The 15,643-nt window shown below is 44.6% G+C and overlaps 1 protein-coding gene across 2 annotated transcripts in view; it reads right to left on the reverse strand.

Moving 5' to 3' along the window:
• The window catches only part of LOC311003773 (partitioning defective 3 homolog), a 377,802-nt gene that overhangs the window by 114,689 nt on the left and 247,470 nt on the right, over positions 1–15,643 (reverse strand). For both annotated transcript variants that reach the window (XM_083995614.1, XM_083995613.1), the window contains exons 17-18: positions 10,943–11,091; positions 1,629–1,862 (exon numbers count right to left, since the gene is read on the reverse strand). In XM_083995614.1, coding sequence (XP_083851740.1) covers positions 1,629–1,862; positions 10,943–11,091 — 383 coding nt within the window. The remainder of the gene's footprint in view (positions 1–1,628; positions 1,863–10,942; positions 11,092–15,643) is intronic.

The raw sequence follows: 15,643 nt of genomic DNA on the forward strand, positions 1-15,643 counted from the left end.
TGAATTTTTTATTTTTATTTCTGGCAGGTAAACAAAGGAGGAAGTGAGGAATCCTGGCAAAGTTGAGAAGGGAGTGTCGTGCCAAAACAAAACCGGCACAGGCTGAATTAAAGATATTCATTTCACTTTACAATCGTCGCAAATGTCACTGCACATACATGTTACAGTGTTAAATGGATGCAGTCGGAGCCTGACGTATGTGGGTAAACAGCAGATGATTTTTCCTCGCATGCACGACGGTGGAAAACACGCCAATGCACTTTGAGAGTTTGTAAGCTGCAGGGAAAACACACTGCCACATTCTCTAACAATTCCACCAAACATGAAGTGTGTGAATATTAATAAGTGTGTAACCTAGACTCTTAGTGCAGATGTGCTTACACACACACACACACACACACACACACACACACACACACACACACACACACACACACACACACACACACACACACACACACACACACTCAACACACACACACACACACACACACATCTCTCCAGCAAGTGGGGATCCCTAACCTAGTTTCCTTTAGGGGGGTGAATCCCGCCACTCTGAACAGGCTCTGGGGGAAGAAGCATTATTGAGTTGGCCTATATTACACAAACAGAATCCCTCTGTAATAATCTTCTAATGTCTTCCACTGTACATTATGTAGTGACACAGTTTGGGGCACTGATCCTGGATCACTACTCGCATGTTTTTCCACATTTCTACTGCTGTAAAGGTGTTCAGAAATGGCTGTTTGTCCTGTTTGTCACGCCTCCTTCTACGAGTTTCCACGAGTTGCTGCATGAGTTTACCCGAGTAAGGAAAACAAATTTGATTGGTCGTTATCGAGCGGGCGGGATATTCAATGTTTGGGGCGGGACCGAGCTTGGTGAGTGTGTGTGTGTCTCAGACGTTTGATTGACGGATGAAGGATCCAATATCAGTGGCTGATGAATCGTGAGCAACGTGACGCATAATTTGTGTGCCTGCATTATCCAATGTGGAAAAAAAAAACACTTTCATCCCCGATTTAAAGCAGAAGTGGAATGTTTGTGTTAATATAAGTCTTAAATAGTTCTATCTTCCGACAGCAATCACTTCTATAGAGTGTTTGGTCCGAAACACGGGTCTGTCAGTCACTCTGCTCTGCTGTAAGCTGAGGAGAAAACTTTCCTTGTATCCTACAACCTTTATCCAATGAGGAGAGAGAACGGCATAAAGGGGCGGTCCTCTCTGTGTGTGCAGCCAAGGGATGCGCGTGAATGTGGTGACGTAGGGACGAGGGCGGGGACTGCTAACTCCCATCGGCTGACAAGAAGTTAGCCAAAACCACCGGATCGCTTACTTCTGCTTTAATCAAAAATAGAGTTTTGCACAAAGTTTGGGCTACATTGTCTGATAGATGAGTTATTACACTAATTTTATGACCCAGAGTGGAATCAAATTAATTTTGTGTACAGCTGTACAGCTTTAATATTATGGATTTATAACAATGCATAGCCTAGTATTTATTTATTATTATTGGTGAAGTTATGTGATAGACAAGGTGACATAAGGGACAGATACATGACAACACATGGACTAAACATACAAACAGTCGACATAGGTACAGACAACAACAGGAAGTGACACTCACACGTCTCCATGCTGTTTCCTTCCTCTGAAGCCGCGGCGCCGGGCTTCTCGTACGATTTGTCGATGGCGGCGCGGAAGCTCTCGTTGCAGCCGCGGCTCCTGACGATCCGCGAGCGCGGCCTGTTGACGTTTATCTCGCTGTTCAGCGTCGCCTCGGCGACGGCCGTCTGGAGGCTCTCCAGGGAGCTGGACTTCTTCAGGCCCAGCGACGGCCCGACCTCCACGCCTTTGGATCCTATGCGGAGAGAAGGAAACGGTGTCATCGAGGCCGTCGGACTAATGGTGCGTGACTCTAACTTCACCCCCCCCACCCACCACCTCAAACAATGGCCGACCTAAAACTTATCATCATGGAGCTCGTTGCATGACAATGAATCATTTACGTTTTGCTGGTTTTGTATGGGATGATGTCTGGCAATTAACATGAAAAACAAATGATGCCATTGCCTGGCCAATGAAGTGTGTGAAATGAGAACAGAGTATTACATCTTCACCGAGACATTTTCCTGTTGAGAATTATAATTCAACCTTTGTTCTTGTGTCTGCACAGTTAAATTATATGGCTAAAACGTAATGCATATAAATGAAATATCAAAGACAGCAATGTACCACAGCACCAAAGTGATTATAGTGTTCAGACCTAAAACTATTCCCACAGGTGTTTCTCACTCTGCTTTTTACTTCTGGAACAGAGAGGGGGGAGGAAAGAGAGAGGGTGGGGGGTGGGTGGGGGCTTATAGACTAAACAAATCTGACTCTGTTCTTTTTTCCAACACTATTCTCTTGTATCATCTCAGCACAAACAAAAACCTGGGCGCTGTAATCTCTCGCTCTCTTTCCAAGGCCGCCACGTGTTCAGAACTGCAGGTAACAACACAAAAAAAACAAGCTGCTCCGTGCTGATTAGCTCCGATTAGCATCACCGAAACGTTTGCCGACGGAGGCCACCTGCACGGAAACACAAAAACACACTAATCATGAAACAAACCTAGTGTTTACTTCGCCCAAAACAACGCTGCAGAAATTACACCCGTTACGCAAAGTTAATAAAATGAAGAGATAAACTCTTCAACATGAAAGAAAAGTCCCTGTGACATGAAACATTTTTCCCAAAGTCGCTAATTACAGAAGCTTTTTCCTTGATGTATAAGCTGCTGGTGGTGTGACTCTGCAACAGTCAACCTCTTCACCAGCGGGGCCAGGCCCAGGAAAGCTGTAATTATTTTTCCAATGCTTGCCAGGGGTTTGTTTAGGGTATGTCAGCGGAGCGCGACTCAGGTATTGGTATTTCATTTTGTTGGGGAGCGTCCGTCAGTTCCCCGGAGCTCTTACCTTACTTGCCAGTTGGTAAACAAACAGCCTGGTTGATTTTCTGTCCTCCTTTATTCCGCCTCGGCTCGGCTGCTGTCACACATAACAAGCTGTTTTTTTTTTTTTGAATATGTGCAAGTGAGGGCCTTGTTAGATGTAAACTTGTGCGCTTCAGTAATAATAGATCAAACTGTTGATTCAATTACTTCAGCAGCCCTCGCCGACTCTCCGAGGACGCAGCACATGTTGCAGGAGTCTGGACAGAGCAGCATTGTGTCTTTTTACGACTCCCCGCGGACCCCGTAGACCCTCCACATGTAATGAATGTGTGCTGCTGTTTCCTCTGTGGTTTCATGCGGTGTAAATAAATGTCCTCCTGCAGCTTCTTCCTGTTGGTTTTCAATAGCAAATGTTTCTGTAAGGCCTTGTCTCCTGCTCCCACCGACTGGAACACACACATGCAAACACTAAGGTGTGTATATTTATGTGTGCGCCGCATGCAGGGACTCCTCAATACACACACTTGTGTCATCAACAGGATCCTGGACATGTTTAAAGTGGCCTAAATGAGGCGTGAGCCGCTGCTGCTGGGTGATCACAGCGGATCTTTTTAGAGACGCAGGGTTTTTTTTTTTCTTTTACAGCCAAACACAGATTAGGCAAAAGAAAATAAACCCCCTTCACTTAAAGAAAACAATTTGGGACCGCGGTATGGAGAAGCTGACACGTGCATGATGGATTGAAACAGGAAAAAGAGGAAAATATGGCTGCAAGAGGAGGGTTTGAATGAGTTAAGAGCTTAAGAGACAAGAGGCTGTCCTGGCAGCTGTGTGCAGAAATGTGTACGCGCTGCCGCTGTTATCATTATTTTACCAATGACAGCTTGTGTCTCTTTTGTTGGTTCAATGCATTTGCTGTTTCCTTCTTGATCCTTTAACCAAGCAAAACCTGCAGCCGCTGACTGGTGATTAGCCCGCTGCTCCAAACATTCATCTGGACACTTACTAGCTGAGGACAAATGCAGTGAGGAGCCACGTGCACTGATTTCACTCAGTTTAAAAGGGAACTGAAAGTTTCCACGGTACTTTCGGGATCCTCGGGTCACGGGGGCATTCGTCTTTTTGCTGCGTTTGCACCCAGTCCACTCGCCCTGAGAGCGTGAGTGCTCCTCTATCATCCAATGGCGACTATGGATCTGGTGTCACAGAAGTCAGATAGGCTAAAAGGTCAGCTGTTAGCCACTGGTGTTGGGTTTCCAGACTGGTAAATGTACTGTTATGCATTTAACAGACCATTTCCCCTTTTCCTTTTCGTCAATGTTAATAAAAGTGTCCAATCCCAAGAGAACACTGGACTCAATCCAGAAAAGTACCACACCAAATAAATGAACACCCAATCCCCGTAATGCTGCATCCCATTTAGCGGGAAGAGCACATATGTGCGCCTGCAGGCTGCTCGGGACAGTAAAATGAAACTTTACGGTGAGCTACAAATGTCGAAAGGGTCAAGAGCTCTCGACTGGAGGAACAGAAGATTCGTTTTACTGCTCGGTTCCTCAGAGGAGAAGCAGCATTTCTGATTACTATGACAAATTTTAATGCCAGGAAAGCATAAAAAGCCTTGCAAGACAGAGAGAAAGCAAGTAAAAAATCATGTAATTCATTTGTTCAGAAGGAGTAATCTCATCACGCGAAGGACAAGAGAGGACGGTCGACAGAAAAAAAAAAGTATCATAAAGGAAACACAAGCGTGGCAGGGACACGCTGTCATTTTTTATACTTTGTGGATAAAACTCAATCAACCCAGCACAAATGTCATGTAAATTTGTGTGTGTTTTTTTTCTTTTTTCTTTTTTAAAGCTTATGCATAAAGCCTGCCAACAGCGGATACGCGGAAAAGCCAGGGTGCATGTTTGACACAATGGGATTGCAAGTTAGAGCCGCACAGGATGCAACAGTTCAAGGGAACACAAATGACATCTGCTGTACTTGGAAACAGGGAATTATCCTCCCGCTTGGTATTCCGTAACCATGATCCACCCCCCAAAACCCCAACCTCCCTCCCCTCCGTCATTGTTTCTAGTCATCCCGGCGAACGACTGAGAGAAGCGGTGAGACAAAGGGAACGGGGCGAGCGGCGCATAGAGACAGAGTTTGCCCACAGACCCCGGCCGCCTCGAACCTGCCTTTGTTTTCATCAGAAGCAGCGGCAGCAGCAGCAGCCCCGGCTCTCCTGGGGGAGTTTGACGGACAGCTCTCTGTATGCCAGTCTATTATGCGATTCCTATCACACAACAGAAGCCTCAGTGCTCTGGCTCCTCATCTCCCCTCTTATTCACAGGGATGAAAATACATATTCCCCCCACTGCATACAGACATGAGTTTGTCTCTCCCCACACGTCTGGAGGAGAAATGAAAATCACCATAATGAAATACAGGAGAAAAAAAAGAAAAGAAAATAGAGGAAAAGAAAATCAAACCAAACACGAGGAAGAAAATTGCACCTGGAATATTTTGCCGTGGCCGAAGACAAGAACGGAACGGCCGAAGACTGTTGCTGTGTTCCTTTTGCCAGATTAAGGCCAAGGACAGTTAATTGGAGAAGATCCATTGCCATTAAATGAAAGAGGGGAGGTATGGCAAACTCCATGAATAAATCAGCAGCAGTTATTACAGGGACAGGAGCCCATAGTATAATTAGAGCAGCTAAAACTATGCTCCCCAGCCATTACTCACCACAGGTCCTTGCATGTAAAGATCTGTGTACAGACAGGGGCTCCATTACACATAATTTATTCAGAGAGTCAGGGCTTTAAGCAGGGCGGTAAAAGGGTAATTATGTTAAAAATAGCCTCCAAGGTGGTCGAGAGAAGGCCACGTCCAGGTATCCTAGTGGAGGAGGAGGGCGGGGCAGTGGTGGGGGGAAGGAGGGGGGGCGTCCCCGGGTCGGGCCGGGCTCCTATGTCTCTTCCAGCTGTGGATCATTAGCCGAGGACAGAGGACGTCCTCCTCCGCACGCCGAACGCGTCACGAGGAAATCATCATTACCCGGATTTGTGGTTAATATCTCAATCCAGGTTGCTGGATGCCGTCCTGCGGTTTTGTGCTTTTTATCAACCCCTCGTAATTTGATTTTTATACTTATCACCCTCCAACTAAGCCCACGCGCTCGGCTCGCTGAACTATTAATCTGCAGAGGCTGGCAACTCGCATGCCAGGCCTGGCAACCCACCGGATCGAGCGACTGACTCGGCTGGAACATGAAACTCGCAATTATTCTCCATCTCCCATTTAACACTGCTGGCCCCGAGCCCCCATCCTCCTCTTTAATATTAGTTTTTAACACTTTTCCTGCCTCTTACAACGTGTTTAGGGGTCTCTGAGACGTGCACCAAGTTGATGCATGTTTTTTTTTTTTTAAAAGCCCCTGCAAACACCAGGTAATAAGCACGTTAGTTTCAAATTAGTGCTCTCAGAAAGCACTCAGAAATACCCCGGCGTGACCCAGTCATCAGCTCACTCTGTGATAATTTAATGGAGTAAATGCACTCTAATGTGCTGCAAACAGAGCTCAAAACAGCCCGACTATGATGGATCAATTGTGGCGAGCTGAAGAGGCCAACTGGCAATGAATGTCTCTGTGTTGCAAATGCCACTCTATTGCCTGGCTTTCTCCACACACACACACACAAACACACACATATGCACACACCTCCTGGAGTAATGAGTGTTTTCTTCAATCATTTGCACTGCAGAACGAGCACAATGGCACAGGTTCCCACATTAGTTGCCAAGTCTCTATTCAACAACATGCAAGTCTCTCTGAGCAATATGAACCCCCCTCCCCCTCCCTTCTACCCCCTACCTCTTTTGAATCATGCTGCAATTACCTCAAACAACACCCTCCTCCATATGCACCCAAAGGTGCCAGGATCACACGGCCAGTAATGGTCGGTTATGGGCCGGTTATGGAGAAAAGAGGTGAGGACTGCTTCTCTCCAATCTCTATTATTGATCCATGGACCCAGCTGAACAATCATAATGGCCCATTGTAATCATGGTGAATGTATTGAGCTGGCTCTCGGCATGCTTGCTTACCTCCATTGGTTCTGGTGCTGCAGTTAATCTCATCTGATACTGTTAAAGAGCATAAACAAGTGTGAGTGGTTAGTGTCTCCTCTGTACCGGTGTTACGGGGCCACATGCAAAGCAGAGAGAGGCAGAGGAACAGGAAGGAAACAGAAAGAAAAAGGAAAGTGCAGGCACAGGCTGAAGAGTTGAGGAGCGGTGAATGATCTAAGTGGAGCAGAGAGTTCAGCCCGTGCAGGAGGCTGTCAGTCAGGAGGCTTACACAGCAAAGTGGCTGGAACGTGCTAACGTATCACTGTCAGCAGTAGCACCTCAGGTCTCTCTCATTCTCTCTCCCCCACCTCCCTCAGCTTTGTTCCCCATCTAAATGGGATTGAACCGCAGGAGGCCTGACTGGGGGGGGGGGGGTTTAGCATATTTCAACAACGATGGGCTTCAAAGTCACGAAATCCATCTGCGGATGCGATTTGGGAATACCTGGAACAAGATTAGAAGCAGGGACAAAGGTACCTGGTGACTGAATGAAAGGAGTCTGTGTGGGGACGGCACTGTCGAGCGTGTGAACAACTTATAACTAACCCTACTCACAAACAAAATCAAAGTATGATTAGAGTGATTCTTAACTTATAGGCTATTATAACACCCATCACTCACTCAGAATTACCTAATTTGGCTGTTTTTAGAGAAGAGGTTTGTCTAAAGAAATCTTATTTACAATAAAACTGTACTAGATATATCCACACAACCACTGGGTGTTGTTCAACAACATCTTAGGGAATACAATAATAGTGTATTTGAAAGGAATTTTAGATTTTCTGTTAAATAAGAGAAAAGTTAAGGTTCCCCCTTTCCCATTATTACAAAAATGCAATTCCGCCTAAATTACATGTGTTGTTTTCAGGTTCATTTTTCATGATTTTTTAAAAAGTGAATTAATTTCTGACTGACTGGTGATTTAGGACAGATACCTGGTTCATAGCTCAGCAAATATGAATGGGAAAAGAGTGAGTATTCTCAAGTGATGGGCTTTTTTTAATCATCTTTCCATTAGGCGGACTGGCCTAATTTGTCTGTTTTACAGAGATTGGGGTAGTTCTAAATAATACCCCCAAAATAAAAGTTCACAACATTCAATTTCATGAATAGGAGACCCTAAAAATAAAAATAAGACACAGTTGTGTAGGGTAGGATTATCTCAAAAACGAAAGCCTTTTTTGAGGACTTGCTGCTAGACTATTAGTCGGGGGGGGGGGGGGGGGTCTTTATATAAAAAAAACAAAGGAAAGGACAGCTTTATTAATGTGTTAGTGGAAAGCAGAGAGGAACGCTTACACCTCCTTCTTCACATAACTTCTGAAAACAAACTTGCAAGTCAACGCTTAAGGGTGAACGTGAGCAATATGTTCTGTGGCTCGTTTAATTCTCAACTCTATTATACATAACCCATAAGCCATTTCTCATTGTGTGCCTTTGATGTAATAATTTCATTAAAATAATCACCATACTATAGCAGAGCGCGCCTCTGAGATAAATGGGACTTATGTGACATTAGATGGGTCACACAAATCCCAATGTGTAGCAGCTTTGACTCTGAACACATGGATTGACTGAGACATTTTCTCTCCTACGGGAACTCGTGTCACTTCCTCGAATTATTGCGAGAGGAACAAGTTCGTCATCTGCCTGCACCCTCTGCACACTGCCTTACTCTCACTGATGGATTATGGTTTTGTATTGGCAGGGATTTTTTTTTCTGTCGCTGGCAAGATTTCGCAAACTCAATTGAGTCGTGAGAGGAAATGTGATTTTGAATTCCACCTAATAACACACACACACACACTTATCTTGAGAACTGAAGAATAACTACAGCAATAATGGAGATTTGTAAAACATCAATAACATTGGTTATCCCGGGAGTGAGCCGTCGTCTTGTGAGCAGATGAGCTCCAATCCTTTTAAAAAAAACAAACTGCTGCTGTTTTAGCGAGCTAATCAAATTCACAAATAAACGCTGACGCCACTTTGCCTCAATTAAGAAGCTTTTTTGATTAAACTTGATGATAAAATGTGCATTTGCAATAATGAGAACACCATCACAGAGCTTCCTGTCCATTCTCCTCACTTCCTGTCCTCTGTAATATCCAATTATATTTCAACACTAAAGACATAATGGAAACTATTTTTTTTCCCTGCTCAACTCATTTCTCTGTGAAATCCATCCCATCACCAACTATCGTCTTTCTCCACGGAAAGTTTGGGTAACACTTTACTTGACGCCTATCTCTATAACGCATTATAACTATACTTATAATGAGTCATAATGCAGTTATAGCACTGTATAACTATAGTTATAAACACTCATAAATGATCATAATGCTTCATAACAATAATCATAACACACTATAAAGCATTTTATCATGACTTATAAGGTCAGGTATTATAATACGCTATAATTGTTAGTAACTCTCTGACAATGCCCACACTGACGCATTATAAATGTAGTTACAATAAGTTATAATTGGCTTTTAGACGTGTATAACCACCATTATAAACTCATAAATAACCACAAGGCTTTATAACAATTAGCATAACGCATCATAGAGAAATTATAACTCTATTATAATATTTGACCTTATAAGACATTATAAAATGTTCTGATATGTTGTGCTTATTGTTATAAAGCCTTATGGTAATTTATAGCTGTTTATAATGATAGTTATACACATCTATAAGCCAATTATAACACATTATAACTACATTTACAATGCATTATTGATGTGGGCATTGTCAGCGAGTTACTAACAATTATAACGTATCATACCTGACCTTATACTGTAAGTCATGATAAAATGCTTTATAGTGTGTTATGATTATTGTTATAAAGCATTATGATCATTTATGAGTGTTTATAACTAGTTATACAGTGCTTTTACTGCATTATAACTTATTATAAGTATGGTTATACTGCGTTATAGAGATAAGTGTCAAGTAAAGTGTTACCAAAGTTTGTTTTTGAGTTGAGTTTGTTGAAGTGAGGCTGCAGCCAGGGTGCAGTGGCCCAAACCTCCATCAGTCTGTGGCAGAGTCAGAGGTTTCCTGCAGGTCTCTGGGCTCCTCGTGGAGCAGAGGTAGCTTTTATCTGTTATGATTAGCCAGTGATCCGAGAGGAGGCAGCGTCTGCTGGGAGCGGCTCTGAACTTCTCTGGCTACAGTGTGTTGTTGAGCGAGTGCTTGTGTCTGTGTGAGTGAGCCTGCCCATCTCTGAACAGTCACTGAAGAGGCCGTCATAGTCCCACTTTGTTGTGTTTTACTCCTGTTCCACTGGACACAAGGTCACAGCACAAAGACGCCTGCACACTCACTGCTGTTAGAGCTTCATACCAACACTTCAGATGTGTTTACTTTTGGGGCTTAGAGTAATCCGTCTATTGTTCGGCAGATTTTTGATGTGGTTGTTCAAAAATCTCTGCAATTACTGTTGAGAAAACAGTGTTATTGCAACATGAAAGATGAACCAAACTATGAAGATCATTTGGAAATTTCATTTTCTGGAAATATGCAGAAATATCCATGTGCTTTTTCTATGAATATCCCTTTCTTTGCGCTAATTTAGCTTAGCACAAAGACTGGAAACAGGGGGAAACTGCTAGCCGGGCTCTTATGTAAGTTTACTTTGCCCCTCAGCACCTAATGTGGTGGCAAACTATTTCTTGGCCAGGAGCAGTTGCCAGGCAACCTGTGGAGACTCTGGGAAATAAGTGGTCCCAGATAAGTAATAGTACCATGCAAAAGCCTCCATAAAACCGCATGCAAGTAGCGCGGGAAGCGAATCAAGAGTGTATTTACAAAAACTTCCTTTCATCACTCACTCTTGACTTCTCGCATGCAGCATGTGTGTGTTTATCGCAGCAGTTACCTAGATCCATGCTCTTGGACTTGCGGCTCTTGATGATCTCCAGCTGATTGGCGTTCTCGTACTGTTTGGTGCGCTTCTCGGACATGCTCTGGCGGCCGAAGCCTTCCCTCTGGAACGCCTCGTCAGGGTCTGCGTCCGGGCTGAGCGAGCTGCAAAAGAGAGACACAAAAAAAAAAAAAAAAAAAAAGATTATTTCCAGGAGTCAGGCCAGACACATAATTCCAAAATCATACCTTGTAATCCAATGATTATCCTATTAAGGAATATATTTTGTAATCATCTACACCAAGTTGCAGTTATATTGCTGGGGGCCAAGCTCATAATAACACTGGGAGATAAAAATCTACCTATTAATATTCACACACACATGCACACACACAAACCTCAGCCCATAACACACACACACACACACACACACACACACACAGTCAGTTTTAATCCATCATTTCAATGACTATTCTAATCAAGGACGCCTCCACCTCTGCTGGGTGGGTTGAGGACACGCCAGCATTGAGAGGAGGAGGAGTCCAGGCTGAGATGTGTGATATCCCAGTGAGGTGAGGGTCCGCTGGGGTCACGGCCACTCAATAACCCCCCCTCCCACCCCACCTTCTTCTCCCTTCTCCTCCTCCTCCTCTACCTCCAATATGTCTGGAGCGGTGGCGAGGCCCGGCCCACCGTAGCGTACTCCCTTTGAGATCCTCTATCTCTGTCTGGATCTTAATTGAAAATCGGAGGGGAGTGGGGGGAAAAGAGATTGGGGAGGGGAGGTGGAGGGGGGGTGCAGTGGTATTTGCATGCAGAGGAGTGCATTTACAATTAAGGTGAGAAGAGAACATCTCGCCATTGGAAGTGGGGCGGGGGGGACAGAAGGGAGGAGATGCAGCGAGCGCTGGCAGAGTCTAATAAATGTTACATGCATGAGAGGACGCTGTCACTATTTCTTTTGTTCAGACATGACGATCATTAAAGGCTCTTTGTATTTTCACCTCCAGAGAACCTGGATTTCCTGCATCTATACGTAAATCGGATCTCCCGTGACACCGCAGAGGAGGGGGAGAGCTGATGATGTGCATGTGGACGGGAACGGAGGGAAAAAAAATCTGTTTTGTGTCAATGCAGTGAGACGCTCCTCCTGGAAGCGCCGGTTTCCCGATATTTGCAAAAAAAAAAAAAAAAAAAACACCACTTAACGGCAGCTGCAGAACCTGCTGCTCGCGCTTGTTTGCGTGTAAACAGCTCTTATTTGGGCTGTCAACCCCGTTTAACAAAAGAGCTGCTCGGCGCGTCACCGAGGGGGCTCGTGTCAACGCGTCACTTTGCCGTCGACCACACCTGACAATCCCAACTACGATCAGAACGCCTCGCAGGACCGACTCCGGCTGACACAGGAAGAGAGGGAGGTGGAGCAGGAAGAGAGGAATGACAGCACAGATGTATTATTCATTTATTCATCATTCTCCTCTCATCATTCCAAGCCCACAAAAACCAGCCTGCCCTCTCTTCTTCTTTTTCTTCTTCTTCTTTTTCTTCTGTCTCTCTCTGCAAATGTCATCTGACGGAGCGTGACTGAGACGGCGCAGACGAGAAAGGACGTATTTTCAGCCTGAATTTAGATTTGCTTCGTTCTCATCGCCCGGCTTTATGTTTCTTGGGGGGAAGGAAGCACATAGCACACACATGTAGAACATAGAGGAAAAGCGAGCGAGGCCCCAGCAGGTGGGATCCTGCACAGCACCTGTCACACAGGTACCGACAGTGAGTTGGCAGATACGTGAGTGCGATTTTGGAGCCAAGCAGTTGGGATGAAGCAGAATTTGCACAAAAAAAAAAAAAAAAAAAGGGTGAGAAACCTGTGGGCAGTCTGAGGGAAGTTCAGAGGGACGGCCCAGCGGTGGTGCAAATTCACCCAGTAGGACGCGGGACGTGTTATAGTTTAAGCTGCTGCCCGTTTTAACACGGACTCTGCTTTACTGTGGTTCACACAGAGACTGAACGCCCAGGCTAACATGAAGAGAAACAGCCCATAGTGTTACCTTTGATACCCCCTCCATGTTGGGTGTACCTGCTGTCCAAACTTCTCAACACCTCAGGTCTAAGCAACCATGACAAATTAAAGATGTGGCTGTGACCCGCCTGCACACCGGTGGTCAGTGAATGGTGACACAAGCAAAAAAAAGTCTACACACCCCCACCTGGATAACGCTCATTACACATCAATCCATGTTGCAAGTGACAATGACAAACAACCGAGTCATGTTGCCTACAAAATAATGTGCAGTATCATCATCACCAGCAGCTTTTATTCTGGTTTAGCTCTGACAGAAAGTTCCAGATCTCACATCGACCTTGACAAATGTCAGTCAGTCAGTCAAACGTATGATATGTCACAGTGGAGCCAATTTCTTGTATTAATTAGCCTTTGATGAAAATGAAATGAATATATGTTCTGGTCCATCATCTAATGGATTGAAAAAAAAAAAAAAAAAAAAAGATCTTGGCTAGAGTCCAGACCTACTTGCTGACCTTCGCCCTACATCGCTGCCTTACGCCCTTTTTAAAGTGGCCATTCCTACCGACATGAACCTGCGGCTAAGGTTTCATATGTCTTTAATTGAATTAGATATTCCACTATTAATTTAGAGCAATTTAAAAGTAAGAATACAAGCCTTTTGTGGTGCTTTCACTATGAAATACGTGTGCTACTTAAGAGTATCAAAGGCATTGCAGGGCTAGTATTAATCTTCTGGTCTACTTAAAGCTGCCACACAAAGATTCACAGCTTGTACGGTCCATTAATAGAAATACAGCACTCAATTACATATCTCCTATTCACTCTGTACTGGCTATTAATTTCCCCATAGGAATGCTTGTTGTAATGAGATACTGCTTTGAGAGTCGCTCATGATTCTTCGTCTCGTAGCAGAAAAGAAAAGGAACTTCGAGCGCGTGAGGCCGAGACCCCGAACCGGACTCAGACGACCACTCAGCCGCTCGCTTTATAGTCACAATCTCAATAAAAAATAATATTTGACAGATTATATAAGAAATTGTTTGACCATGTGACCGCCTCCCAGAGAAGTTAGATAATCTGCAGAGTGGCACAATTTCTTCCGCAGCCCATCCATCTCCATGCACGCCTCCGGCCTGTTTTTAATAGTGGGCCCAGTCCATTTGGATAATACATTCTCTCATCTCTCCTTCTTTAAACAGTGTTTAAAAGCAATTTCCACCATTCGCAGCAGCAGACGCTTTCCTCCGCGTTCAGAAGTCCTCCCATCATCTAAAATTAACCAGCCTGAGGATTGCTCACAGGCGAATCCACAGCGTTAACTTGCATTTTACATCAACTTGTTCCCGTCTCCCGTGTCCCTCGCAGGAAGTTAAATGTGTCAAACTGCACATTGGCCTTGTTGCTAAGTGGCGTGTGCTAAAAGCCCTCTGTGCTCACAATTGACCCTGCTGACTTCTTTTTTTCTCCTCCCTTAACTTCCTTTTCCTCTTTCACCCCAAATCCCAGAGCTTCTTACCCTTGTTAAAAAAAAAAAACGACCCCGAAGAAGAGGTACAGCAATAAGTCCTAAAGTGTCCTGTTCCTCAGAAAAGTGCAGCTCCAGAGTTTGATTGACTAGCGGGGGGTTCTGTGCATTAGCTCCAACGCAGCAGAGAGGGGTCAGGAGGTGGAGAGCAGCGCTGGGGTGAAGGTGCTGCGGAAATGGTTCGTCTGAGGGTTGGAGAGGGGCAATTGTGGGGGAAACCACATGAAAAGCGAAGCTGGACAACGGAGCTTGGAGTTGCCTCCAATCATACAGCAGCTTCAAGCTCTGCAGGGTCAGTAGGTGCAGAGGCAGGTGAAGCACCGGACACGAGACGGTTGAAATCTGTCATAAAAGGGGCAACCTCTTTTTTCATTGATGTTCTTAAAGGGATAGTTCAACATTTTGGCAAATTGGCCCATTGCCTTGATCGCTATAGTTTTAGCAGTAGGTTCGTTACCTTTAATTGTCGGTGCAAGCTATTTTTAGAATGGCGGAGCAGAGCCGCGAGCTGCTCAGAGCTACGCTACGGAGGCTCATGGGATTTCTTGGTTTCCCTCATCAAACTCATCAAATACACAATCAACGATTCAAAACGCTCTGGTGGACAAGTTGTGACCTGCACATTCACCACGCTATGAGATAATAACACAACGTTACCAGACAGAGTTGTTTTAGAGGTAAATGCAGAGACTGCTTGCTGAAAAACTGTCCCTGAAGGCAACGCACATCAGCGGTTTTGCCTGAATACCTCGAAAACAACTAACGCTCTATTATTATCTCATAGTGTGGTGAATGTGCAGGTCACAACTTGTCCACCAGAGCGTTTTGGAGTTGTTGGATTGTGTATTTAATGAGGGAAACCAAGAAATCCCATTAGCCTCTGTAGCGTATCTCTGAGCAGCTCGCGGCTCTGCTCCAGCGTTCTAAAAATAGCTTGCACTGACAAATAAACCTACTGCTATGACTATAGCGATCATGGCAATGGGCCAATTTGCCAAAATGTTTAACTATCCCTTTAACCATGAGATTATTGTAAAACTTATAATTTCACATGTTCAATTCTGCATCCACAAACAAGCAGCACTTTATCTGTGATACAGTTGCAGAGAGAGAGAGAACCAGATCAATTAAGACCTCCATGTGTCCGTCAGCCACTTCCTTC

Source organism: Trachurus trachurus (assembly GCF_905171665.1).
Source record: "Trachurus trachurus genome assembly, chromosome: 20".
Classification (NCBI taxonomy): Eukaryota; Metazoa; Chordata; class Actinopteri; order Carangiformes; family Carangidae; genus Trachurus; species Trachurus trachurus.